Here is a 27,237-nt window from a genome sequence, read left to right on the forward strand (position 1 = left end):
TACCTTTGAAAGGTTAGGTTCCTGGAGCCCATCACCCCTGGCTAAACCATGACCTGCTTGTAAAAAATTTTAAGAGGGAGCTGTGATCTTTGCAACAGAGCCAGAGTCTGCGATGACCTAATTTAACTGTAACCTTCTATTGTTCCTAAGCCCTGGGGCGTTTATTACATTCTCTACTGGTCTTTAACAGAAATCAAATCATTGATTCTGCTTCCTGCCAGCCTTCTTTAGGGATTTGTTGGTAGTGGGTGCCCCAGGCCTCACTGTCCTGGTAAACCAGAGTAGTGAGTCAAGATAAAAATGTTTTAGTTTTATATTTTATAACATCTTTATATGTTTCAATATCTGAAGTGCTCAACTTTCTCTAATTAATAATTTTATTGTATTGACAATACAGGAAGTTAGGGGAATAATGTCATGAAATTACCCATAATCTCACCACACTATAACTTTTGTTTTCCATTAAAATGTTTTTCCTATGTATTTTAACACGATTGTATTTGTATTTATAATTTATATGCAATTTTTGTATCCTTCTTTTAAAATTTAACAGTACTTACTGAATAATTTTCCATGTTGCTTACAGTTTAGGTAATTGTCATTGCTGCATCACAGCACATCAAGTGCACTAACAATGTATTTCTTTGTTGCTGGAAACTCCCATTGCTTCCAGTTTTGGTAATTACAGTAATGTTGCAATGAAGAGCTGACTGCTTTCTTATGATAAAGCCTCACTATTGGAATTAATGATGAAAAGAGTATGGCTTTCTCATGTCTCTTGATTAACATTAGCAATTGTTTTCCAGAGCAGTTGCACATAATCATATTCTGCCTCTAGTAATGTATGAGAGCCCCTTTCATGATGCCTTGGCCAGTATTAGGTATCATATATTTGAGGAATGAGGGGGCGGGGGGAAGGCATGTCCCTGTTATTTTCATTGGCATATCTGGTATAGATTGGGTTGGTGTTCTCCTTTTGTGAATTTTCTGTTTGCATCCTTTGCCCATTTATCTATTAGGTAATATTTTGCTTAATAATTTTCATTGATTTGCATAACTGGTCTATTAAGGTATTTCCCAGATGTGCGAGTTTTAAATTCTTATGAGGTCAAATCTGCCTTTTCGTTTTCTTGGTGACTTATATTTCTTTTCTTAAAATATATTTTTATTGATTTCAGAGAGGAAGGGAGAGGGAGAGAGAGAGAGAAACATCCATGATGATAGAGAATCATTGATCAGCTGCCTCCTGCACGCCCTTAACTGGGGATTGAGCCCGCAACCCAGGCATGTGAATCTTGACCGGAATCAAACCTAGGACCCTTCTGTCCACAGGCCAAGGCTCTATCTACTGAGCCAAACCAGCCAGGGCATTGGTGACTTCTATTTCTTAGAAAGTCGTTCTCACTTCTAGAAATGACTTTCTTATTATTTTGAATGTAGGTGACCCTCCTATAATTAGACGTAATATAGGAACTAGATTTATTTCCTCCTGGTATTGCTAATTAGATAATCTTTACAACCCTTCTTCCTCTTGGATCTTTCAGTTTGAGACTCCCTCCAGGAGAGGCCTGCCGTGGTGGGTTCACAGCCTACATTTCTTCCTGCTTGGCTGCCACTAATGCCGTCTCAGAAAGGCAGAGAGATGTCACGGGCTTCGAGGGGAAGAGTGCATAGAGATTACAGTTGAGGTTGAAAGTCTAGACTGAGTTCAAACCTATCTTCATCACTCACCAACACTGACCTTGAGCAAGTTATTCAACTACTCTGTGCCTTGTTTTCTTGTTTCTGAAGAGAGCATAATAGTGTATGTCACATAGGGTAGTGTGATGATTAAATGATCTAATATGAGGTACAAAGAGCAAGACCTGGCACATAGTAAACTCTCTGTGTGCCCTGCTGCTTGGAGAATATATGACAGTCAGTATTTATAGTGCTCAAGGAATTGTGAATACTCAACATACCCCAAGTCATCAATTCAACAAGTATTTATTGAGGACCTACTATGTACCAATCACTCTTCTAGGTCTGGGAGGATACATTGGTGAACTGTTCTCAGAGCTTATATTCTAGAGGAGAGAATTTGAGAAATGTAAACAAATGAATGATTTCAGATAATGGTAGATGTTGTAGGTTGACTTTTGTACCCCCAAAAGATGTTGAAGTCCTAATCCCAGCACCTGTGATGTGACCTTATTTGGAAATAGTGTCTTTGAAGATGATCAAGTTAATGAAGTCCTTAGGGTGGGCTCTAACCCAATATGACTGATGTTCTTATAAAAAGGGGTAATTTGGCCCTGGCCGGTATGGCTCAATTGGTTGAGTGACGTTCCATGCACCAAGAGGTCACTGGTTTGATTCTTGGTCAGGGCATAAACAAGAATCAACCAATGAATGCATTAATAAGTGGAACAATGCCAAAACCGGTTTGGCTCAGTGGATAGAGCGTCGGCCTGTGGACTGAAGGGTCCCGGGTTCGATTCCGGTCAGGGGCATGTACCTTGGTTGCGGGCATATCCCCAGGGGGAGATGTGCAGGAGGCAGCTGATCGATGTTTCTCTCTCATCGATGTTTCTAACTCTCTGTCCCTCTCCCTTCCTCTCTGTAAAGAATCAATAAAATATATTAAAAAAAAAAAAAAAATAAGTGGAACAAAAAATAGATATTCTCTCTCTCTCTAAAAATCAATTTTTAAAAAGGCAATTTAGACACAAAGATAGTCATAAACAGAGGGATGACAGTTGGTTGGGGTGTCATCCAGTGAACAGAGAGGCTGCTGGTTTGATTCCCTGACAGGGCACATACCTAGGTTGTGGGTTCAATCCTCGGTGGGTGTGCATATAGGAGGCAACCGATCCATGTTTCTCTCACAAATGGATGTTCCCTCCCCCGCTTCCCGTCTCTAGAAAACCAGTAAACAATACCTCGGGAGAGGATTAAAAAAAAAACAGAAGAAAAAGGGGGAAAGAGATGTTAATGAGCAAGAAGGGTAGTACGGGCTATGTTATATGTAGTCTTGAATAATGGAAAAGGACTTTTTTTGAGTCTGAAAGCAGAGATGATAATTACATAGTTTAAAGAATAACCCTTTCTTGCTAAGCATTAACAGGTAGCTTATTTGACAATAGCTACTATGTATGTAGTGTCTGCCTTGTGTCCAGGTACTGTGCTAGTTCTTTGAAATATATATGACTTTCAATACTCAGAACCCTACAAAATTATATATATTTGTTAATAGTGATTAAAATAAAACTTGACAGATGAGGGAATTGAGACTCAGCATTTCAGTAATTTTATCAAGACAGCACAGTTGGTAAAGAGTTGAGGTGGGATTTAAAACCAGGTCTCTCCCTGATTCCAAAGGCCATAGTCAGTTGCACTTCATTTAACTGCATATTCCCATTTCCCTTGCACTCAGCACAGAGGACTGATCAGGATAAATGTTTAGCAGTAGCAGTGACCCCAAAATATAAATCAGATGACCTGCCTTTGCACTTAATCCAACTTGTTTCCTAACAATCCTCCCCACCCCACTCCCAGCTCGCTAGTCTTTCAATGTCTTCAATAAAACCCACACTATTCTCTTTATCAGTCATTTGTTTCCTAACATTTATTAAATTTTGTCATTTACAAAAAAAATATATTTTATTGATTTTTCACAGAGAGGAAGGGAGAGGGATAGAGCGTTAGAAACATCGATCAGCTGCCTCCTGCACACACCTCACTGGGGATGTGCCCGCAACCAAGGTACATGCCCTTGGCCGGAATGGAACCTGGGACCTTTCAGTCCGCAGGCTGACGCTCTATCCACTGAGCCAAACCGGTTAGGGCTAAATTTTATCATTTTTTCAGTTTACTTTCTGGTATCTTTCCCCAGTATTATCCCCATGAGACCAGAGAATTTGAGTTTTGTTTACCTTTGATATCCCAGAGCTGTGCTGTTCAATACAGGAGCCACTAGTCACATGTGGCTATTCAGTACTGCAAATGTGGCTCCTCTGAATTGAGATGTGCAGTGAGTGTAAAACTCATACTGGATTTTGAAGACTTGGTATGAGAAAAGAACGTATATGATCTCAATATTTTTTAAGATTGATTACGTGTTTAAATATTTGGCGAAACTAGGTTAAATATATAATTAAAATTAACTTCACCCGTTTTACTTTTTAATGTGGCTACTAGAAGATTTTAACTTACATTAAGTGACTCATACTATATTTCTAGGCTCTGAGGCAGTGTTGTCCCAGAGCCTAGCCCAGTGTCCTGACTCATTTTATTTAGCGAAATAACCAGTGTTAACAGACAAACTGAAAAAAATAAAAAGAAGAGGGTGAGAGGAGGCATGATATTTGCCTCCCATTAGCAAAATGGATACAGCATTGTCCTAGAAGTCAGGAGACCTGGGTTCTGTTCCAGGATTTACTGTGTAGCCGACCCCACTCTGGGGGTCACTCTGCCCATCAGGCAGCGGATCTCCAATGTCTGAAAGTGTATGAGTAAGTGATGGAGAACGGTGGGGAACCTGGTACAACACACCTTGTCCTCTCTTTGGCTCGAGCACAGCACTAGAGCTTCCGCGGCCAACGGGAGGAGGCAGCAGGAATCGTAGCCCAGATCCCTGAACTCACAGCCAGGACCGCCAGCTTCCTCGGTCTGACGTCACAGGGGCGCGCCGCCGCCGTCGGTCCGGTCCTCCAAACTGCAGAGCTCGTTAGGTTCCTTCGGCGAAGGCTAGTGCCGAGCCAGCAGAGAGTCACACAGCTCCCGAGTCTCTCCGGGACTCCGTCCTCAGTAAGCCAGCCTCCGCCACCCTCCCTCGAACTTTCCTCTTACCCGGCACTGGCACCCGGGAGCTACGAACCTGGAAGGAGCGGCCACAGCCAAACCTCAGTGCGGCTGCGCAAAGCACGTGCGCATCCACGCCGGAGTCCCGGCGCCTGGCTGTGACGCAACTTCCGGCGTGAGCGGCGAAAGCCGGGAGGGCAAGCGATAGTGCAAGCAGGCATCCAGCAGCAGGCAGCAGGCGGGCGGGCGGACAGGCGGCACAGAGGGAGGGAGCGAGCGAGCAAGTGAGCAGTCCGTGAGCCAGCGAGGGCAGCCGCGTCCCGAGAGCCGCCGAAATAACTCCCGTCCCTCTGACCCCCTCCCCGGAGCCCACAGCGCCTCCGGTCTCCAGCGGAGCGAACACGGCCCTGTCCGGCCATGGCCTCGTTGCTGAAGGTGGATCAGGAAGTGAAGCTCAAGGTAGCGACACCGGCCCGGGCTTCCTTACCCCTCGCTTCGATCTCGGAGCACTCTGACCGGCTCCCTACTCCCCATGGCGTCTTTGTCTCCCTGGGGACACCAGCTCTGAGCTTCCGCTCAGCTCAGCCCAGCCCCCCCTCCTCCCGGAGACCGCATCCGGGGAGAGGATCATATAGGATGGCTTTCTGCCCCTTGTCTGGCGATGGAGAGCCCCGCGGACACGTGGTGGATTCAGTGCTTGAGGCTAGTGACAGCTGGAAGTTCCCCAGCCCCGCCTCCGGACGCTGCCGCTGTCCTTGGAGTCAGGCCTGCCTCGCATCTTAGGTCAGGTCTGGAAGGGAGTCGGCGGGCACGTTTGTGAGCTCACACCTCCCCCATCTACCGGCTTTTCGTCTGCTCACACACTCAGACCGCCTCACACACAGGGAGGGAGAGAGGGAAGACGGTGGGGGCCGCCCTCCAGCCCCGCTTCCCTCTCCTGAGATGGAGAAATGGGTCCTCAAAAAAATAAAGTACTTGCAGTCCGGGGGCCTCTCCGCTTCTCACTACCATTACAAGGTGCGGGAGAGACAGCTAGCTTTGGGGTTCCCTGTCCTGCCCTTAACCTCTGTTGCCAGGTACTGACTTGCTCTTACTGAATCGCTCTTTGTTAATTTTAGGTTGATTCTTTCAGGGAGCGGATCACAAGTGAGGTGAGTGAAATAAATAGCAAAACGAGTGTTGGTTAATAATCGGGAGTTTCCCAAAGGGGAGATAACTGCTGAGAGAGACCGGCCCACAATTTTAATGCATTTCTTCTCATCTTTAGGCAGAAGACTTGGTGGCAAATTTTTTCCCAAAGAAGTTGTTAGAACTTGATAGTTTTTTGAAGGTGAGAGACCCTTTTCCTCAGCTTTCCCAATTTTTTTTTTTTTTTTGAGGGGGGCCCTGATCTTTCTGTCAAATGGGACAAATCATGTGTTGGTTCCATTTTGTTCGGTACTGTAAAGCACTCTCATATCTTGCCCTTCACGTGAAATATTTACTTGTTCATCTTGAAAAGACTAATGTTTGGGGGGTGGGGGCATCTCTTTTTCAGGAACCAATCCTAAACATTCATGACCTAACTCAGATCCACTCAGACATGAATCTCCCTGTCCCTGACCCCATTCTTCTCACCAATAGCCACGACGGACTGGATGGTGTAAGTGTCCTATATTTATCTTTGTCTTCTGTAGCAATAGGTTCTCTGTCCTCTCTTCCCTGGTCAGTTTGAATATGTACAAAGGAGACAGTAGGATTTGGTTCTGGGAATGAGGATTCTTACAGATATGATGACTCCAGTACACCACCCCCCTGTAGATCCTGATTTTCATTTATAGCATGAGGTGAATTTGCCAATGCTACTCTGAGAGTGAATTTTAATAGCTACAGGCTCCCTTAGGTTATCTTGGTCTGTTTCCATGGCTCTCAGCAAGACTTTCTTATCTGTTCCATGTTTCAGTGTCTTGAGTCTTGTTATTGAATGAGTAGTTCTTCTTGATATGTAACTGCAGCCCCTGTCTTTGCTGTGCATCTTCGTTACCTAGTCCTTATCAATTAATGTTCACATTCTGAAGCACTGATGACACTGCATTGTTTTTTGTCTACATTATTGTCTCCTTGTTAGAACTTGTTGGTTCTGGAAAGCAGAAACTGTCTTAGTCATCTTTGTATTCCCAGCACCTAACATTGTTTCTGGTACGTAACAGGTGCTAAATATGTGTTTGTTGATTAAATATTGTGTTTCTTTGTGGAACCAGCAGATTTATGTATATTCCCTTAATTACCCTATATTGAAAGGTTCTTTTTTCCTATTGTTTATAGCAGCCAGTTTCAACTGATGTACTGTAAGAATTTTTGAAACATGCAGTTCCTGACTATTTAGTCAGGGGCACTGGCCTCTTTCCCCTGAGATTGTCAAATAAAAAAAATGACACAGCCAACACAACAATGGCATCCAGTGTGAATGAATCAAAATTATGCCTTGTTTTGGTCAGATAGGCAAAAAATATATTTTTGGTGTGCCACAGACTTTTAGTAATTAATTTTTGTGTGCCATGAGATGGAAAGGATTGAAAATCGCTGGCTATCCCTCTCTAGTTGCTTAATGTGTTGTATATCTTGAAAGGTTGGTCTTACAACCAAAATGTAACTTGCTTTCTAGCAAGAACCTTTTCTTAAAGCCTTGTATGTACTTAGTAACTTGCACAAAATAATAAGACTAGAGGCCCGGTGCACCCTCTCGCAGTCCGTGAGCCCTCTGGGGATGGCCTTGCAGGTAGCGGGCCTAAGCCGTCAGTCGGGTATCCTTAGCGCTGCGATCACCAGCCTTGAGCCCAGCTTTTGTCTGAGCGGCACTCCCCTTGTGGGAGCACACTGACCACCAGGGAGCAGCTCCTGCGTTGAGCGTTTTCCCCCTGGTGGTCAGTGCACGTCATAGTGACCGGTTTTTCTGCAGTTTGGTCGATTTGCATATTAGCCTTTTTATTATATAGGATAATCTATGGTGTCAATGAAGGGATTAAACTTGTTTAAAGTATAACTTGTGATAGGGATGGGAATGTTGAGAGCAGGCTAATTTCTGTCTGTTTCCTTAGCCCACTTACAAAAAGCGAAGGTTGGATGAGTGTGAAGAGGCCTTTCAAGGTAAGAGCCACCCCACCCCATCTACCCTCCGGCTTACAGCCTTGAGAAGCAGATGGATCTAGTGTTCTGGCCTGGAAGCAGGATCTGATTTTATTTCCCAGAGTTAGCATTCTCAAATCTTCCAAATGTGGTCATTATTTAGCACCCTGAACCTAACTTTCCAGTAAGAAGGGAGGCTTAACTTAATGTAAACTGGCCAAAGGAAAGGACTTGGGAGTCACTGCCTATTGCAGATTTTTCACAGAAGTCCCAGTTCCATGTTATTTTTTTCCTCTTTGATAATAGTTGGTACATTCAGGCTTTAGAGCATATTTTAATTTCCTTATTCTTTAGACTTTGGGCATATTTAGACACTCATTTGTTAATCCATATATTCTCTTCGGTTCTGTTGGTGGTGTCATTGTTTGTTGTGACAGATAAAAGGCAGAGGTCATAGCATCTCATGAATCTGGGAAGAAGAGGGAAGGGTGGAGGATGCTATGTCCTGGCCCCCACCCCAATCATTTGGCCTTCTTCATGTCCTTGCCAGGAACCAAGGTGTTTGTGATGCCCAATGGGATGCTAAAAAGCAACCAGCAGCTGGTGGACATTATTGAGAAAGTGAAACCTGAGATCCGGCTGCTGATTGAGAAATGCAACACGGTGAGGCAGGGGCTAGTGACCTATGGGCTGACTTCAAACAGCCCGGCTTGAACTATGAAAAATCATGGATGGTGGGGCTGGAGGCATGGAGGTGATATGGGTATTGGCAGACTAAGTATCTTGGCTCCTGTGCTCCTGGCATCTGGCACCAGCAGCATGAATTGTATACTTCATGGCATCAATAGAAAAAGCCGTGTTCCTCAAGCCTTGGTCCTCATATATATATTTTGGTCTTTTTACCCTGCAGGTCAAAATGTGGGTACAGCTCCTGATTCCTAGGATAGAAGATGGGAACAACTTTGGGGTATCTATTCAGGTAATTACATACTGGAAGGGAAGGTTTGGGGGATACTCTTACCTCCCCTGCTTTGTTTGCTTTGCCTTTATCTTTGGTCTGCTGTGGAGGGATGTGGAAGTGATTTTGACTCACCGTGTTTTTTGTTTGTTTGTTTTCAGGAGGAGACAGTTGCAGAACTAAGGACTGTTGAGAGTGAAGCTGCATCTTATCTGGACCAGATTTCTAGGTAGGGCTGCTTGGGCTTGGCCCAGGAATTGGGGGCTGGTGAGGTGGTAAGCACTGTCCAGGGTCTCCTGCAGCTTCCTCTTCTTTTTTCTCCTTCCAGATATTATATTACGAGAGCCAAATTGGTTTCTAAAATAGCTAAATATCCCCATGTGGTAAGTAAGGGTTTGGTGGCCTGAGGGTGGAAGTGGTAGGGTAGGGAGGAGTGACTGTTGCTGGGGAAGAGCTGACTGTGGATAGTTCAGCCTTGGGAACGAGCCTTTCCTCTGCCCCTTCTTTCAGGAGGACTATCGCCGAACCGTGACAGAGATTGATGAGAAAGAATATATCAGCCTCCGTCTCATCATATCAGAACTAAGGAATCAATATGTAAGTAACATCGATCCCTGCCAACAGTTGCCTTGGCTTTTCTTAGTTCTGGTGATAAATTTCTTGCCACTCTCTGTGAGTCGAGATCGGGGACGGAGGTAAAGTTAATAAAAAGAGTTCTGCTTATCAACCAAGTGTCGAGAACTATGGAGTTGAGAGTATATAGCGGGGCATCTTCTGTCTTCCCACCTGGATGAGAGGGAGTGCAATATAGTATAGAGGTGAAGATGAAGTTGTTAGAGTCAGGCAGACTTAGGTTTGGAATCAACTCTACTGGTAATGTGTGGCCTTGGGCGAGTTGTTTAACCTCAGACTTCAAGGTTTCTTCATCTCTAAAATGAAACTTAGAGTATCTACTGCACAAAGATGGTTTTAAAAAATTAGCGAGATAATACATTAAAGGAACCAGTGCACTTCTTAAGTGTTCAACAGATGTTAGTTATTATTAGACAGTCGGGAACTTGGAAATACCCAGTATACCTAGTTTGGGGGCATAAGAGAGGGAGAGCAACCACCTTGATTTCAGGTTCAGATGAGTGAGAATGGGATTATGTAAATGATTACTTGGGTAATTGGTTGGGAGGGATCTTTTCTTTTTGAGGTAGGAGTTGAGCAGATGTGTGATTCTCTGATCTCTCTTCTCCCAGGTCACCCTACATGACATGATCCTGAAAAATATTGAGAAGATCAAACGGCCCCGGAGCAGCAATGCAGAGACACTGTACTGAGGCCAGGGCCAGGGCCAGGGGACTCTGTGAGTCTGGCTCAAGACCGACATTGCCTTGGTTTGTTACATGACTATCGTGATGGGGAAACTGGCTGGAAATAGTAATCACACCTCTCTCTGTTTTTAGTTAGAGTCTAATGAAACTCTCATGTAGTTCTGTGACGTGTTTACCTCTTTTTTCAGGCCTCAGGAACTCTTCTATTTCCTTCCCTAATACCTGAGCTGTTCTAATTTCTGGAGAACTCCAGGTTTGTGTGCACAAGATATTGGCACCAGAATACTTGTGTTTTCTTTCACCACCCTCTTCTTTGTCTTGGGCTTTGTGTTGTTTTTTCCTTTTGATGATTAGTTCATTAGGAGCTGAGGGAACTAAAAGGCAAGTGCTAGGTTTTTGTTTTTTTCTAAGATCTGGGGTCAGGGAGACTAGCTCCTCTCTTCTGATATAAGGGTAATGTCTCTTGCCAATGTGGGATATTGGATCCTCCCTGTCCCAGTTGTCCTGGTGATGACTTCAGGTTTTCCATTTACATACATGGCAAGAAACACCACAGACTTTGGCTAAGTCCCTAAGTCCTTCAGATGTTTTTATAAGTAGAATTTTCACATACAGTTATGTGCATGATAGACACACACATACAGACATGCACACATCTGCCTTCCTACTCTGTTACCTGACACTCCCCCTCGCCCCCCCCAAAAAAACCCTGTTACACACACACCCACCCACCCACACACACACACACACACACAAGTCAGGAGGTGATAGTTGTCTCAGTCATCATCCACCGGGGCCCATCGTCTCCTGATATTGTAGCCTCTTGGTACCCAGAGGCTATTGAGTTGGAGGAGAACCAAGAGGCGAGAAGCAGAGGGATTGGGGAAAGCTCCTTTCTCTGTGACTCAGGTCCTTTTGGGCATTATTGCAAAGGCCAGTCTTCTGACTCCTGACTGCCTCTTTCCAGACCAGTTGTCATTTGGGGTGGGGGTGTCTTCAGCTGTGAGGACCAGCTGCTGCTGCTCCTCCTGGGCTTTTCCTTTGGGAAAAATATTTCTCTTATTTATAGTATTGTGCTTCCAGGGAAAGCAGTCACTTATGTGTCTATGTGTGTGCATGCAAACACAGGCGTGTACACGTGTGTATGTGGAAATCTGCTGGGCAAGTCAAAACCATAGAAGAGTTGCCCCCTATCTCTCGAATCTTCCAGAGATATCCCCCACTTTTTTATTCTATCACTATTGGAGAGTCAGTATTTGCAGCCAGCCAGCCAGTGACTCTCTCAGTGTCTTTTTCTGACTTATTCTTCCCCTGTCTGTCTTCCAACCCCTAATTATATTTCCACCTGGATGCATCATTTTTACTCCCAATATGCTGTATAGAGAAGGAGTCAGGATGCTGTCTTCCCATGAATAGTACTCAGTAACAAACCAATTGCATTTTAGTTGGGCAATGCCCCTACCCACCCTTCAAATCCCTTCCACCATGCATTTTTGTTTCCCTTTTTGTTTGTTGGATTGTTCTGCTGCCCCTTCTCCTCACCCCACCACCCTTGGATCGTATGTAAAATTCTTTTACCATGTCAAGAAATTATTAAAAATACAGGTACTTTGACCTCTTTCTAAAGCTGCAGACCTTGGTGAGATGCTGTGGTGGCTAGGAACATACCCATACTCATATGCGTGCCCATCAGGATACCCACCCCCACATACACCACCAACCATCCTATTGGGTGTTTTTATACCAATTATGCTTCCTCTTTTTTTCTGGAATAATGGAAAGATTGAGGTTTCTGCTTACAAAAGGCAAAGGTGGGTCCTTCATTTGTATTAAGCCTGAATTATGTGAAAGAGAGCTCTTCCCAAATCTCAGCTGCCTTCTGTCCCAGCCCTCAACAAGATCCCAGATCCTTCCTTCCCCAGTGATACCCATGAACTGCCAGTAGAGGCTGCTCTAGTTCCACGTGGGAATCACCTGGTTCGAGGCGCACCCTACCGCACCCTACCGTGTCATTCTCGTTACCTTATGCTAATTCTCCCCTCAGAATAATGTCTTAAATTTCTTAAGGAGATGCCAGGGGCTCTTGGTTTTGGTTTTCAAATGACTTGGAAGGCTGTCTAGGACTCTACCTCCCTCTGAAATAAAGTTTCCTCAACTTCCACCTTGTAAAGTAGCCTTCTGGTATCCAACGATTCCCTCATTGTCTCTGCAAAAAGAGATTTAAGGTCTTAAACAATGGAGGAACATCTGCTCTCTTCTGTTTCAGAAATAATCAGTAGGTAACAGTTTTTTTTTTTTTTTTTTTTTTTTTTTTTTTTTTTTTAAACTTATAATTTATTTGTAATCTCCCCAAAGAAGGAGAACTCTTTTTTTTTTTTTAAATATATTTTATTGATTTTTTACAGAGAGGAAGGGAGAGAGATAGAGAGTTAGAAACATCGATGAGGGAGAAACATCGATCAGCTGCCTCCTGCACATCTCCTACTGGGGATGTGACCGCAACCCAGGTACATGCCCTTGACCGGAATCGAACCTGGGACCCTTCAGTCCGCAGGCCGAAGCTCTATCCACTGAGCCAAACCGGTTTCGGCAGTTTTTGAATGCCTATCCTGTGTTGAGCTCTGCTAAGCACTTTATATGCATGATCACATTTAATCTTCATGAATCTATAAGGTAGTTTTATCCATTTATAAGTGAGGACATAGACTCATGATATGTACCTCCCCTGAGGTCACAGCTTAGGGACCTGGGAATCTGACTGCTAAGCTCAGGCCTTCATTCTTCCTTTCTCACTAACTAGGTAGAAGAGGCCTGAGACTACAGATCAGGGGCTTGACGTTAGGCAACTGGCTGAGCACAGTGCTTACTGCTGAACTAGGTTGTAGGTCCTGGAAATATTGGGGGATACTGCCTGCCAGGAGGGTGGAAAACAGACAGTTTTGGTGCCTGCATTCAGCACACAGGACTTGATTGGGCATCCGAGATTTGCATTCTTCCTCAGACCCATTTTGAGTGGAAGGTGCAGTTCAGCGGTACTTCAAATGCCCTCTAATCTGGTCTAAATGATGGAAATCATGCTGCCAGTAGTTCAGGGGCAGGGGAGATGCCATGCACATGGAAGTAGTGCTTTGGGCCAAACCACAGAACAGAAAATTGGAACAGAATTATATAAATCAAGGTCAGAAATTTCCTGTTCAACCCACAGGGTGGAGTTTTCTCCATTCCTATCCATCCTACTGAATATAAACCCTGATTTGATGTCAGTAACTGGAAGAAGCAGCTGGTAGGACTCTCATTTCAACTCGCAGCATTCACCATGAATGTCAAGGTAGTCCTCGTGTTCCTGGCACTGTCCCTTATTACCATCTTTGCCCTGGCCTATGTCTTGCTCTCCAGCCAGGGGGGTTCCAGCCAGCCTTCCCGCTGCCCCTCTGTATCCCACAGTGCCCAGCACTGGACACAGCCTGGCCAGAGCCAGCTGTTTGCAGACCTGAGCCCAGAAGAGCTGATGGCTGTGATGAGCTTTCTGACCCAGCAGCTGGGGCCAGGCCTGGTGGATGCAGCCCAGGCCCTCCCATCAGACAACTGCATCTTCTCCGTGGAGCTGCAGCTGCCCCCCAAGGCTGCAGCCCTGGCACACCTGGACAGGGGGAGCCCCCCGCCTGCTCGTGAGGCACTGGCCATCGTCTTCTTTGGCGGACAACCCCAGCCCAACGTGAGTGAGCTGGTGGTGGGACCACTGCCACACCCCTCCTACATGCGGGATGTGACTGTGGAGCGTCATGGGGGCCCTCTGCCCTATCACCGACGTCCCATGCTGGGAACTGAGTTTACCCAGATATGGAAGCATTTGAAAGAGGTGGAGCTACCCAAGGCACCAGTCTTCCTTGCTTCGGTCTTCAACTACAATGGCTCCACCTTGGCACCTCTGCAGGCCACTCCTAATAGCTTGCGCTCAGGAGACCGTACTACCTGGATAGCCCTCCACCATAACATCTCAGGTGTTGGGTTTTTCCTACATCCAGTGGGGCTGGAGCTACTGCTGGACCACAGGGCCTTGGACCCTACCCGCTGGGCTGTCCAGAAGGTCTTCTACCTTGGGCGCTACTATGCAGACTTGAGCCAGTTGGAATGGGAGTTTAAGGCTGGCCGGCTGGAAGTGGTTAGAGTTCCTCTGCCCCTGCCAAATGGGGCTTCATCCCTGAGGTCTCGGGTCCCCCCAGGTCCTCTTCCACCTCTTCAGTTCTCACCCCAGGGATCCCAGTTCAGTGTACAAGGGAACCTGGTGATGTCCTCCCTCTGGACATTTACTTTTGGTCATGGGGTATTTAGTGGCATGAGGATTTTTGACGTTCGATTCCAGGGTGAGCGAGTGGCCTATGAAGTCAGTGTCCAGGAGTGTGTGTCTATCTATGGTGCTGATTCACCCAAGACAATGATGACCCGATACTTGGATAGCAGCTATGGACTTGGCCGAAACAGCCGGGGCTTGGTGCGGGGCGTGGACTGCCCCTATCAATCTACAATGGTGGACATCCATGTATTAGTGAACAAAGGGACCGTCCAGCTGCTCCCAGGGGCTGTGTGTATATTTGAGGAGGCCCAAGGACTACCCCTTCGGAGGCACTATAATCACATTCAGAGTCATTTCTACGGTGGTTTGGCCAGCTCAGCTCTTGTAGTCAGGTCTGTGTCAACTGTAGGCAACTATGACTACATTTGGGACTTTGTATTTTACCCAAATGGGGCGCTTGAAGGGCGGGTCCATGCCACAGGCTTTGTCAACACAGCTTTCCTGAGTGGGGGAGAGGAAAGCCTCTTCTTTGGGAACCGTGTGGGGGAACGAGTGCTGGGGACGGTGCACACGCATGCCTTCCACTTCAAGCTGGACCTGGATGTAGCAGGTGAGTGCTCAGGGAATTAAGATTGAGAGTTGGGGTGGGGCAGAGGGAACAGACTCCCCACCCCCAGATCAAGCCTGAGGAGTGGAGTAGCATTCCAGCTCCACATTCATTGTGGCAACAGAGCACAGACTGATTTAAGGGTATTCAGCTGTAGTCAGTCTGAAATACTGGGCTTACCGAGTGTGGCAGAAGGGAGAGAGGGTTCCTCCGCCAAGCTCCGGTCACCCAGCCCCTCTGACTTGCTGCCATTGTGAAATGAGTTTAATGTAAAGGCTGTGCCTGTCTACCTTAACCTTGAGTGACAGTGTGCGTGGTAAATTGCCCTAAGGCTGAATGGGACCAGAGTTGGGGCTCTGCGTTCTTCCTCATTCTGAGTCCGTGGAGGGGAAAGTAGGGACCTGAGCAGAGGCAGGAAGCAGCCCATCTCAAGAGGTTTTCAGAGTAGAGGTGGTCCAGGGGCACGAGAAGGCGGGTACTAGCTGGAGTTGCTCCACAGGATTTCAGACAACTGGGGATACAGGATAGTGGCCCCATCCTGGGGGGGGGGGGGCATCCCATTCCTGTCAGCACATGTCATCACAATGGGCTCTCCAGTGTCATGGCAAGCACATAGTAAGCTTGCTGCAAGGGAGTTCTCAAGTAGGGCTCAGAGCACAAAGAGGACTTGCTGCCCCTGACACGTTTTGTTGGGGACAGATAATAACCAACTTATCAAATCAGACAATTAGACCCAGAAAGAAAATTAGAAATCCACCAGACCCTCTCCATTTTACAGTTAGGGAAGTTGAGGGTGGGTGGAGATGAGACAAAATGATTATCCAAGTATAATGTGCTATAACTAAGGATATTTCTTGTGAAACATTTTCTTATTCTCCTGGGTATAAAGACTGTGTGTGTGTGTCGGGGGGGGGGGGGGGGGCTGTGGGGGTGATGTGGAGGCAGAGGGGAGGAAGAATTAAGAAAATAGCATGGTTGAAATGGCATATTAACAATTCTTTGACATATTTAGAATATGACTTTTCTGATTTGAAGTTTTGCCAGCATTTTTGGTATCAAAGAGCCTTGTCAGGAAGTAAAATCAAGTAACATTTATTGGGTCTCTAGTGGGTACAGCCCAGGTTGGTGCTGTGGGCTGGAGGCTGTGTCAGGCCCCCTGTGTACAAGACGACCAGAGGCACCAGCCTTAGTAGAGTGCCCCCCTGAGCCAGCCGTCTTCATATAGGTCCTGTTTAAAGTAACTGAGTCCAAGTATGTGATCAGGTGCCGAGTGTGTGAGGTGATGAGTTCAGGTGATCAATGCAATAGAGTTCCAAGGAGTTCTCAGACAATTTAAGGACATAAATCTGTTCACTTCTGAAAAACACTGAAAGTGGTCCGCATCTTGTCGAGAGAAAGAAAGCAAATTCTCAGAGCTGAGAGGGGTGTGCAGGGCACCATGGAAGGGGATTGGGTTTTTCCAGGCAGCTTCTCCAAGACAAATGTCCCTTTCATAGTTACTAGCCACCTGCGTGTGTTTTTCCATTTACAGAGCTCAACCATAGAACAGCTTTAATTATGCCCAGTGTAGAGATTCGGAAAATGAGAATCAAAGCAGCAAATAATTTGTCCAAGGGTAGACCAGTGCTACTAGAGCTTTCCGCAGTAATGGAAATGTTCTATCTCTGCATTGTCCAATACATTAGCCACTAGCCACAGGTGGCTATTGAGCACTTAAAATGTGGCTAGTGTGACTGAGGAACTGAATTTTTAATTTAAATGCAAATAGCCACTTGTGACTGGCAGTAACTGTACTGGACAGGGCAGGGTTGAAGAAGATGGGCTAGCTTCCAAATCTAGAGCTTCTGGCTCTCTGATGAGTTCCTCTGCCCTTTGTCAGGCCGGTGCAGTGTTCATGGTGGGGGCGATGAGGAGCCTGTCTTACCTGGTATGGAACTCCTCTCCCTCCCCTCACCCTGGCAGGGCTGAAAAACTGGGTGGTAGCTGAAGACGTGGTGTTTAAACCTGTGGCAGCCCCTTGGAGTCCAGAGCACCAACTTCAGCGTCCACAGCTGACTCGACAGGTCCTGGGAAGGGAGGACCTGACAGCCTTTTCCTTGGGAAATCCCCTTCCTCGCTACATTTACCTGGCTGGCAACCAGACTAATGCCTGGGGTCACCAGCGTGGGTACCGAATCCAGATCCACAGCCCCCTCGGCATACACATGCCCCTGGAGAGTGACATGGAGAAGGCCCTCAGCTGGGGGAGGTGAGGAGGGCCCTGGGCACTGGGTGGTAGGGAAGGACTGGTCCCCTTCCCCATCCCAGCTCTTGGAGACCCCAACTCACTATTCTTGGCTTACTATCCACCCCTGTACCCCCTCTCAGATCCAAATAGATATGGGATGGGAGATGGTCTCAGACTGAATCTGATCCAAAAGATTTCTGGGACAGGAAAGTCTTTGACATGGTCTGACTCCACCTTCTTATGACATTCATGGTCAGATACCAGCTCGCGGTGACCCGGAGGAAAGAGGAGGAGTCACAGAGCAGCAGCATCTATTACCAGAATGACATCTGGACACCCACTATTGCCTTTGCTGATTTCATCAACAATGAGACTCTCTTAGGAGAGGTTGGTAGATCTAGAGACAGAGGAGAGGGGCTCTTCTGTGTCTGGTGTGTTGGCTGCCCAACACCTGGCCCTAGATTGGCGGGATGGTGTGTTTCCAGGGCTCAGATTCAGGAGTCAAGGAGTTCTCTGATGACCAACATGGGTCATCCCTCCTGGGGTGAGATTAGCTCTGGGATATTGACCACCCTACATAGATCACCACATTTTGTGGACCTGGGGTTGGGAGGAGGTGGAAGCAGGGATAAGGCTGGAGGGCGGGGATTGTGGCTACGGGGTGGTTCTCTGGGTCTTACCTCCAAAGTCCTCCAGCTCCTCCCTCTTCCTGCAGGACCTGGTGGCCTGGGTTACAGCCAGCTTCCTACACATCCCCCATGCTGAGGATGTCCCCAACACAGTTACTGTGGGGAACAGAGTTGGCTTCTTGCTTCGACCCTATAACTTCTTTGATGAGGACCCCTCCATCTTTTCCCCTGGCAGTGTCTACTTTGAGAAGGGCCAGGATGCTGGGCTCTGCCATGTCAACCCTGTGGCCTGCATCCCCGACCTGGCAGCCTGTGTTCCAGACTTGCCCCCTTTCTCTTATCAAGACTTTTAACCTCAAGGGTGTGGTGGGACACAGAGGTAGGGTGGGTGGGTGCTAAGACATGTGTACCTTCCTCTCTGTTCCCAATTCCTGCTCCCCTGACTTCTACCCTCTTAATGTTTCAGAGGAAACAGCCCCTTCCCACACTAAACCTTCATGTATCCTTTTAGTTAATTCATATTTCCAGTGTCTTTTTTAAAATGATGAATTTATACAAATGATATTATTATTAAAATATTCATGCAAGCCGGGCCAACTTGGCTCAGTGGTTGAGTGTCGAACTATGAACCAGGAGGTCAGGGCAGGAGGTCAGGGTTAGATTCTAGTCAGGACACATGCCTAGGTTGCCGGCTTGATCCCCAGTGGGGTGTGCAGGAGGAGGCCGATCAATGATTCTTCCTCATCATTGATGTTTCTGTGGGCAGCAGTGGTGGAGGAGACCATCAGCCTGGGGCAGACTCTCCAGCTGAGCCAGACTCTTATAGTAGCGACCTTGAAAGAACATCTTCTAGATGGTCCAGCGGGCAGGGCCCAGAGCCTTGTGGTCTACCAGCAGCTCCAATAAATAAAAATATATTTTAAAAAAATATTCAGGCAAAACCACCACAAATCCTACCACTCCAAAATAGCTAGTGTTCACATTTGATGACCATTATACCAGATGTTTTTTCATCAGGTGCATTGAAATGGAAGAATAGATAGAAGTTTGTAAAAATAGATGGTATGGCCCGGCCGGCCGGCATGGCTCATTGGTTGAACGTCGGCCTATGAACCGGGAGGTCATGGTTCAATTGTGGGTTAGAGCACATGCTTGGGTTGCAGGCTCAATCCTCGGTGTGGGGCATGCAGGAGGCAGCCAATCAATGATTCACTCTCATCATTGATGTTTCTATTTCTCTCTCCCTCTCCCTTCCTCTCTGAAATCAATAAAAATATATTTTAAAAAATAGATGTTATGTGCAATTTATAAAAAATATTACAAGATTTATATTTGAATTTCTTCTATGTGACTTTTGAAGTAACTAGAATTCCCCAGAGAATATTAAGGATTCTGTCCAAGAAAATTAGCAATGAAGGAGAGAGGAGAAGGGGGACAGTGCTGGCCAAGGAATGCTGCTTGGGAAGCTGAAGGGCTGGGGGTGGGGATTTTCTTGGGAGGAGAATAATAGTTCCAAGTTACAGGAAAGGGAACATCTGGCCCTCAAAGGTGGGGGTGGAGGGGGGGAGGAAGCGGGGCTGAGGAGTGTGTGGGGTTGCAAACCCCCACTCCTTAATGGTGGTACATTATTGTGCTCAGGCTGGTCAGTTACATTATTTTGAAATCCCTCCCCCTTCCCCTACCCCAGATCTCCCCAGTTCCAACCCTGACCCAGTGTCCGATTTGGAGCCTGGAAGACAAAGCCATGTAAGGTCTGTGGAAATCACTGCTGCCTGCATCAGGCCCGCCCCAAGCCCCGGCATGCCCCACCCCAATCCCCAGCCTTCCCAGTCCTTCCCACCCTCAGTTTCCTGTGCCTCTGGATGCTGGGAACATAAACCAGAGCCAAGAGAGACCCTCTTCTGCTGACCTGAGAACACACACCTCCATTCCTGTTTAATCCTCTGCTCCTCGTTCACAAGACGATGAACCAGAAGACAACCCTGGTGCTCCTCACTCTGGCGGTCATCACCATCTTTGCCTTGGTTTGTGTCTTGCTGGCTGGCAGGGGAGGAGATGGGGGTGAACCCAGCCCTTCTCCCCACTGCCCCTCCATATCTCCCAGTGCCCAGCACTGGACACAGCCTGGCCAGAGCCAGCTGTTTGCAGACCTGAGCCAAGAGGAGCTGACGGCTGTGATGAGCTTTCTGACCCAGCAGCTGGGGCCAGGCTTGGTGGATGCAGCCCAGGCCCTCCCATCAGACAACTGCATCTTCTCGGTGGAGCTGCAGCTGCCCCCCAAGGCTGCAGCCCTGGCACACCTGGACAGGGGGAGCCCCCCACCCGCCCGGGAGGCACTGGCCATCGTCTTCTTTGGCGGACAACCCCAGCCCAACGTGAGTGAGCTGGTGGTGGGACCACTGCCACACCCCTCCTACATGCGGGATGTGACTGTGGAGCGCCATGGGGGTCCCCTGCCCTATCACCGACGCCCCGTGCTCATCCGAGAGTACCTGGACATAGACCAGATGATCTTTGACAGAGAGCTGCCCCAGGCTGCTGGCCTCCTCCACCACTGCTGCTTCTACAGGCGCCAAGGAAGGAACCTAGTCACGATGACCACGGCTCCCCGGGGTTTGAAATCAGGGGACCGGGCCACCTGGTTTGGCCTCTACTACAACATCTCAGGGGCTGGGGTGTACCTGCACCCCATAGGGTTGGAGCTGCTGGTAGACCACAAGGCTCTGGACCCTGCCCGCTGGACCATCCAGAAGGTGTTCTTTCAAGGCCGCTACTATAAGAGTCTGGCTCAGCTGGAGAACCAGTTTGAGGCCCACCTGGTGAATATGGTGCCGATCCCAGACAATGGCACAGGTGGGTCCTGGTCCCTGAAGTCCCAGGTGCCCCGGGGTCCGGCTCCCCCTCTGCAGTTCCATCCCGAGGGCCCCCGCTTCAGTGTCCAGGGGAGTCAAGTGGCCTCCTCATTGTGGACTTTCTCTTTTGGTCTTGGAGCATTCAGTGGTCCGAGGATCTTTGACCTCCGCTTCCAGGGAGAACGGCTAGCTTATGAGATCAGCCTCCAGGAGGCCCTGGCCATCTATGGTGGAAACTCCCCCGCAGCAATGGTGACCCGCTACATTGATGGCAGCTTTGGCATGGGCAAGTACGCCACGCCCCTGACCCGTGGGGTGGACTGTCCCTACCTGGCCACCTACGTGGACTGGCACTACCTGTTGGAGTCCCAAACCCCCAAGACGATACGAGATGCCTTTTGTGTGTTTGAACAGAATCAGGGTCTCCCCCTGAGGCGACACCATTCAGATTTCTACTCGCAGTATTTTGGGGGCCTTACAGACACAGTGCTGGTCTTCAGATCTGTATCCACCTTGCTCAACTACGACTATGTGTGGGATATGGTCTTCCACCCCAACGGAGCCATAGAAGTCAAATTGCATGCCACGGGCTATATCAGCTCAGCATTCCTCTTTGGTGCTGCCCGAAATTATGGGAACCAGGTTGGGGAGCACACACTGGGCACCGTCCACACCCACAGTGCCCACTTCAAGGTGGATCTGGATGTAGGAGGTAAGACATCGTGGAGGGGGAAGTATTCTGAAGAGGGGGTTCAAAAGTTGTCTCTATTTGTCTTGTATTGATGACAATTGTGCAGGAAAAGAAGATATGAGAGTGAGTATGTAGTTTTGGGGTCCATGCTTCCTCTTTGGCTGGATATGAGAGAGTTGGATGCTAGATTTTATTTAGCTCATTGGCTGGGTGCATGGCTAACACCCTGCCTCCACATGACCGCGTCAGAAAATCTTAGGAAATGGCAAAACTCAGGGATGAGGCAGGATCTGAGCCAACAGGGTCCCCTTTGCCCTCTTCCCTCCCTTTCGTTTATATGGAGCCCATTTCAAGGAGGCAGCCATTTGTCATTCAGTTCATTTCTCTGCATCTGGCCTGTGGTGCTGGTGTTTGGAGGATCGGTTTGCAGTCTGCCAAGTCCCTGGCACATGCAGGCCAGCCATGGAACACCCAGGTTGGACATTTCCTTGGGAGATGGACCCTCCTTCTCCCTGGCTTTCCATCTCTCTCTGAACTTAAGTGTGAGGGTTAGAATGGATACTGTGGAGCATTCCAGATAGTTCCTGGGGGTCACAGAGAGAGCCAAGGAAACGTGACATCTTGGAGTCTCTCCTTTTACTTTCCTTCCCCACATTGAGCTGATCCCAGATTTTTTTCTGTTTTGCAACTGAAATATCTTACACTCCTCACTGGGCCCCACTGTCATACACCTATTGGTGCCGGATCTCTTTCTGCTGCTTCCACTCTTCTTCCTCCCAGATCCAGGGTTCACTTTGTGCCCAGAGGGACCTGCCACCCTGCTCCCTCATACATGTTTCACTTTCCCCATCAAAATAGGATCCCATTCACAGAATTTTCTATCAGGCCTTTCCCTTCAGAATGCAGTTCCATCCTGCCTTTCAGATTCTTCCCTATGCACTGCTTTAGCCATCCTGTCCCTGGACACACACACCATGCAAGATAGCCAGGCTTCTTTGCTTTGGCTCATGTTCCTGCCTAGAAGGCCCTGCTAGGTCATCTCTGCTGGTGACATCCTGTAAGGCCAGGCTGAACAGTTGCCCAGGAAGGTCCCTTTTCCTGCCTGCACCTCTATTCCTATAACCTTGAATCTTGAATGTACTCCTTTGATACGGCAGGCCAGTCAGGGCATTGCCTTCTGCATCCTCTGTGAGAGCAAAAGGGTGAGGATGATGTTTTATTCATCTGTGTGCCCCCAGGGCCGAGCCTGAGCCTCTCCACTGATGAGATAAGTGAATGAACAATAATAAATAAATGAAATCCTTGACAAAATATGTTATAGGTCAACAGCTTTGGCTAAAAGATTGGGGATATTTTGGGGAGAGGGAAGGGAAGTAGGGGGCACTCTCAGTTCTGGGCTTCTCTTTGGCCCCCAATCTGAAGCCAGGTGGGTGATCATTCCTTTCTCCCATCCTTTCTCCCTCCTCCTTCCCTCACCCCGGCAGGACTGAAGAACTGGGTCTGGGCTGAGGACATGGTCTTCGTCCCCATGGCTGTACCCTGGAGCCCTGAGCACCAGATGCAGAGGCTGCAGGTGACCCGGAAGCTGCTAGAGACAGAGGAGCAGGCCACCTTCCCCCTGGGAAGTGCCACCCCTCGCTACCTGTACCTGGCCAGCAACCACAGCAACAAGTGGGGTCACCCTCGGGGCTACCGCATCCAGGTGCTCAGTTTTGCTGGAGAGCCGCTGCCCCAGAACAGCTCCATGGAGAGAGCCATCAGCTGGGGGAGGTAAGTGGCAGGGTGTCAGAGGGAAGCTGGGGGAGATGAGAGAGAAGGGAGCATTGGAGGGGCAATTGGAAATCAGTTCAAACTGTATGCAAAGTGAATAAGAAGAGCTCAAGAAGGATTTCCTGGTTATCAAAAGGCATATGCGGTGGGCACTGGCATGTCCTCCCTTGGAGGACTAAAACTCAGGGCTGAGAGCCTTTTCCTCTTTTGTATGGTGGACGGGTCATGCTGTGATATGGCAGGGGGGTGAACACGATTCCCTGGAAAGGTGCTGGATGACTCACCAGGGTAGCTGGTGAATGAGGGTCAGTGAATGAATGAGATGGGAAAGCTGAGGTCCACATGCTCGGCTCCTTACCATCATAATCAGGCAACAGGACAGGGTTAGTGACTGTGCCTCCCTAGGTACCAGCTGGCTGTGACCCGGCGGAAGGAGGAAGAGCCCAGCAGCACCAGCATCTACAATCAGAATGATCCTTGGGCCCCCACCGTGGACTTCACTGACTTCATCAACAACGAGACCATTGTTGGAGAGGTCAGCTGATGGGGAGGGCCAGTGAGAGGGGTGGGGACACTAAGATGAGCCCTACCTTCTCTTGGGGGCCCCTGAAAACCATCTGGTCCCCTCAGGGGTGTCTTTTGTGCTTTCATGGGTCTGATCATTACCTCTTGAGGGATTCTTCCCAAGCTGGGAGTTCATTTGCAGATGCTGGCCGAGGCCCCAGCCTACCCTCAAGACCCTCCAGGCCTCTAAGTCTCAGCTTTGTGGACAGTCCTTTTCAGGCTCCAGCAGTCAGGAGGGCTGGAGGTCGCCAAGGGCAGACCACATCTTGCGTATCTAAAACCCATTCCTGGTGTGACCACGAAAGGATTAATTTCTAAATGTTGGCCTTTTCTGCCTCCCAAACCCCGACCTTCCCTGCTCCATCCTCCTTCCATCAGTTAGAGTTTGGGAACTCTCTGGGAGGTAAGGGGGAAGAAGCTGGTGTAGCCTGTGGCATCATCACTCCTCTGTGGGTGGAGAGACGGATGGAGGTGCGAGAGAAAATGTCAGAGAAGAAGAGTACAGGCTGGGTCAGGGAGGCAGGTGCTGCTTCCAATATGAATATGAAATTGACTATACTTTGATTTCTGGACCAGTAGGAAAAATGTTTAAAGACTTACAATCCTTTTGAGGAAAGGGAGGCTGGCATGGCAAATCCTTACATACCAGGCTACTGTGGGAGGCAGGTGTGTCTTTAGCAAAGCCAGGCTTCATGATCCTCTTCCTTCTCCCCTGCTAGGACTTGGTGGCCTGGGTGACAGCTGGTTTCCTGCACATCCCACATGCAGAGGACGTTCCCAACACGGTGACTGTGGGGAACGGTGTGGGCTTCTTCCTCCGACCCTACAACTTCTTTGACCAGGACCCCTCCTCCGATTCTGCGGACTCCATCTATTTCCGGGGGGACCAGGATGCTGGGGCCTGTGAGGTCAACCCCCTGGCTTGCCTCCCCAAGGCTGCTGACTGTGCCCCTGACCTCCCTGCCTTCTCTCATGGGGGCTTCTCTCATATCTAGGTGGTCCCTGGGATGGGGAATGTGTCCAGGGCCCCAGGGCCAGGGTGTGTGGAGAGGGGGAGCAGTGGGCACTGGGTTGGGCAGACTGATGCCCTCTTCTCCTTCCTCACATCCCTGAGGTTCCTTCCTCTTCCTCCCCAAGGTCACCTCCTGCCACCATCCTCCCTTGCTTCCCCTCTCTACTGGGAGCATCCTGAGCCTGTGATGCTGGTGACCGGAGGGGAGGGGGGGACACAGGAGAGACCCAGCTTTGTTGCCACCAGATAGGCTGGGTTTCTGTCCCAGGGAGGAGAGGAATGGCCAGCCAGGAGCTTGCAGTGATAGTCAAGCTTTTCACCAGAAGACTCCCTTTTTTCTTTCTGGCTTTTCCAAATATTTTTGGGCCTCCAGGTCCCTCCTCACCTCCCCAGTGCCTGCCTTGCGAGATGAAGCTAGGTCTCTGCAATGGAGATAGTCCCCTAGAGGCCCAGGTCAGGGTGCTTGCCAGGCCTGTGCATACATGGACGAGCTGGAAGGGGCTTCTTGGCCCATATTTTCTCTTATCCAAGTCTTCCTCCTTCTTTCCCTCTTCCTCTTGCCTACCGCCTCTTCCTCCTGTTTCTACTCTTTCTTATATCCTGGGGTTTCCCTCCCAGCCCTCATTTCTCAACTTCAGTCTCCTCTCCTGGCCCTAGGCCTGTGGAGATCTAAAAATGCAAGGACATCTAGTTTGGGAGGACAATCCCTGTCTGTCCCCCTATGTCTGTCACATACGGAAGTAGGAGTGGCCCCCACCCCAGTCCTGGGCAGAGTGTGTTCTCTTTGCCCATTTGTATACCCCCTGCCTTGCATTCTCAGCAGAGGATGGTCATAGAGACAGCAGCTGCTCAAGCTAGCATTTGAGGTGGTTTTGCGGGTACAATGGTAATAAGGAGTGTCATTTTGTGCCAGGGTTGTGTGTAACCAGTGACCTCTGTCTTCTGTAGCAGCCAACAAGGGAGGCTGGGGAGGCACCAAGGACGAGAAGCACAAATACCCAGGAACTCTAGCGGTTAACTGGCCAGGGTCATTCAACCACATACGGGCATGCAAAGGAGCTGGGGCTTCGTCCCTTAGGAGCCTGGATTGGGGCGGATATACAAAAAGCAAGAGTTTGGAAAGGACAGAAACATCCTTCCCTAGAGGACTGGTTACATAAACTCTGTGGACTCCATCTATCTCTGAGCTATAAATATAACTACATTTCTTTGTAGACTAATAGGGAATAATCTCCCAATGAAAAGGCAAGGTGCAGAAGTGTGTGCACTTCCCATATGTGGTTTATAGAAGGGAGAAAAATATAAATGTAGATTTGCTTATCAATGCAGATTCAGAAGAAATGGGTAACACTGGTTGCCTCTGGAAAGGGAACCAGGAGGTTGGGGACAGGGGAGGGAGGGGACTTAGCACTGTATACCCTTTTGTACATTTTGAATTTTGAACCATGTGACTATATTACCTGTTAAAATTAAATAATAAATGGACCTAATAAATAAATAACTTTTTAAAAAACTGATACGTCTTTTAGAACAGGCCTGGGGTAGGGGAGGGTAAAATGAGTTAAGGGATGGGGCCATGGACTCAATTTTCTTAAGTTTTTGAGACCAAGAGAAATGGGAATGGCCTATGGTAACTCCTTTGCCTTCTTTTGCTTGTATCTCTCTGAAGAAAAGGCTAAACCTCAGTAAATCTCTTTTGTTCTTTCTCTCACTTCTGCTCCCTATCACTCTTAGCAGAGGAGCGATGAGAAGCAGTGGGGAAGGGTAACTTCTGCCTGCTGGAAGCTCAGGCCAGGCCAGGAGGTGAAGTGTAGGAAATGGATTTTGGATGCTGCTCAGCTTATGACCAGAGGGAGATCTATCCAGGGAGCTCAGGCATCAGCTTCTGCTACCTTCTGTCCTGCCCCAAGCTCAAGTTCGCCTCTGAGTCAGTGGAATAGTAGATGGGGAGGAGCTTCTACCTTCTATCACTCCTTCTTATGGTCAGTTTCCCAATGGTCTCCAGACCACAGAGTACGAGTGTTTGTATGCGATGAGAGTGTGTGTGAGTGTGTGTAAATAAATGCTCACAAGTTTTTATCTGAAAATGTGACTGTGGTTGGGTCTCGCTCACCATAGGGATGACACCACCTGCTCCAGGCCTCAGTGGACATGTAGATCCATGTAGATCGTGAGAGTGCCAGCCTAGCTGGGGTCAGCCCCCCTTCCCTCCCCCATGACACTCCCCCTATCCTGGCAGGACCTGAGAACTGGGTCTGGGCTGAGGACATGGCCTTTGTTCCCATCCAATGCCCTGGGGCCCCAACCTAATCTCTTCGTTAGATCACTGAGGCCTGCTAGAGTGTTGGCCTCAGACCTGTGGTCAAATGAACAGTGACTGAGGGTGTCAAGCACTGAAAGTATAGTGTCCCCAAGGCTGAGAACTTT

General features: G+C 48.4%; 3 protein-coding genes across 5 annotated transcripts; all 3 read left to right on the forward strand.

Annotated features, from left to right (window-relative positions):
- Window positions 1-4,968: 4,968 nt before the first annotated feature.
- Window positions 4,969-11,790, forward strand: PSME3 (proteasome activator subunit 3). 2 transcript variants are annotated; one of them, XM_070393473.1, is made up of 11 exons: window positions 4,969-5,241; window positions 5,901-5,933; window positions 6,050-6,112; window positions 6,320-6,424; window positions 7,860-7,908; window positions 8,438-8,550; window positions 8,798-8,866; window positions 9,007-9,074; window positions 9,174-9,228; window positions 9,356-9,442; window positions 10,090-11,790. In XM_070393473.1, the coding sequence occupies exons 1-11, from the start codon at window positions 5,200-5,202 to the stop codon at window positions 10,168-10,170; spliced, it is 765 nt and encodes a 254-aa protein (XP_070249574.1). In that variant the 5' UTR covers window positions 4,969-5,199; the 3' UTR covers window positions 10,171-11,790. The 2 variants fall into 2 exon arrangements, with proteins under 2 accessions (XP_070249574.1, XP_070249575.1); XM_070393474.1 differs by lacking the exon at window positions 4,969-5,241 and adding an exon at window positions 5,710-5,799.
- A 1,690-nt stretch (window positions 11,791-13,480) lies between these two features.
- On the forward strand, window positions 13,481-19,160 carry AOC2 (amine oxidase copper containing 2). 2 transcript variants are annotated; one of them, XM_070393097.1, is made up of 4 exons: window positions 13,481-15,068; window positions 17,028-17,313; window positions 17,550-17,679; window positions 18,008-19,160. In XM_070393097.1, the coding sequence occupies exons 1-4, from the start codon at window positions 13,481-13,483 to the stop codon at window positions 18,272-18,274; spliced, it is 2,271 nt and encodes a 756-aa protein (XP_070249198.1). In that variant the 3' UTR covers window positions 18,275-19,160. The 2 variants fall into 2 exon arrangements, with proteins under 2 accessions (XP_070249198.1, XP_070249199.1); XM_070393098.1 differs by having other exon boundaries at window positions 17,028-17,232.
- A 604-nt stretch (window positions 19,161-19,764) lies between these two features.
- Window positions 19,765-26,318, forward strand: AOC3 (amine oxidase copper containing 3). Its single transcript, XM_070393728.1, has 4 exons — window positions 19,765-21,485; window positions 22,949-23,234; window positions 23,640-23,769; window positions 24,518-26,318. Exons 1-4 carry the CDS (start codon window positions 19,886-19,888, stop codon window positions 24,791-24,793), a joined length of 2,292 nt encoding a protein of 763 aa, XP_070249829.1. The 5' UTR covers window positions 19,765-19,885; the 3' UTR covers window positions 24,794-26,318.
- The last annotated feature ends 919 nt before the right edge of the window (window positions 26,319-27,237 follow it).

This window comes from Myotis yumanensis, unplaced genomic scaffold (genome assembly GCF_028538775.1).
Source record: "Myotis yumanensis isolate MYYU_CA2020_CCGP unplaced genomic scaffold, mMyoYum1.0.hap1 SCAF_16, whole genome shotgun sequence".
In the NCBI taxonomy this organism is placed as follows: domain Eukaryota; kingdom Metazoa; phylum Chordata; class Mammalia; order Chiroptera; family Vespertilionidae; genus Myotis; species Myotis yumanensis.

Excerpts from the sequence above, each read along its gene's own strand:
- AOC3 (XM_070393728.1), top strand. The coding sequence starts at position 19,886 with ATGAACCAGAAGACAACCCTGGTGCTCCTCACTCTGGCGGTCATCACC. Across the intron at positions 21,486-22,948 it reads GGTGGATCTGGATGTAGGAG|GACTGAAGAACTGGGTCTGG; the intron begins GTAAGACATCGT and ends TCACCCCGGCAG. Across the intron at positions 23,235-23,639 it reads AGAGCCATCAGCTGGGGGAG|GTACCAGCTGGCTGTGACCC; the intron begins GTAAGTGGCAGG and ends GTGCCTCCCTAG.
- PSME3 (XM_070393474.1), top strand. The coding sequence starts at position 5,725 with ATGGAGAAATGGGTCCTCAAAAAAATAAAGTACTTGCAGTCCGGGGGC. Across the intron at positions 5,800-5,900 it reads CTTCTCACTACCATTACAAG|GTTGATTCTTTCAGGGAGCG; the intron begins GTGCGGGAGAGA and ends TGTTAATTTTAG. Across the intron at positions 7,909-8,437 it reads GTGTGAAGAGGCCTTTCAAG|GAACCAAGGTGTTTGTGATG; the intron begins GTAAGAGCCACC and ends TGTCCTTGCCAG.
- AOC2 (XM_070393097.1), top strand. The coding sequence starts at position 13,481 with ATGAATGTCAAGGTAGTCCTCGTGTTCCTGGCACTGTCCCTTATTACC. Across the intron at positions 15,069-17,027 it reads GCTGGACCTGGATGTAGCAG|GGCTGAAAAACTGGGTGGTA; the intron begins GTGAGTGCTCAG and ends TCACCCTGGCAG. Across the intron at positions 17,680-18,007 it reads ATGAGACTCTCTTAGGAGAG|GACCTGGTGGCCTGGGTTAC; the intron begins GTTGGTAGATCT and ends CTCTTCCTGCAG.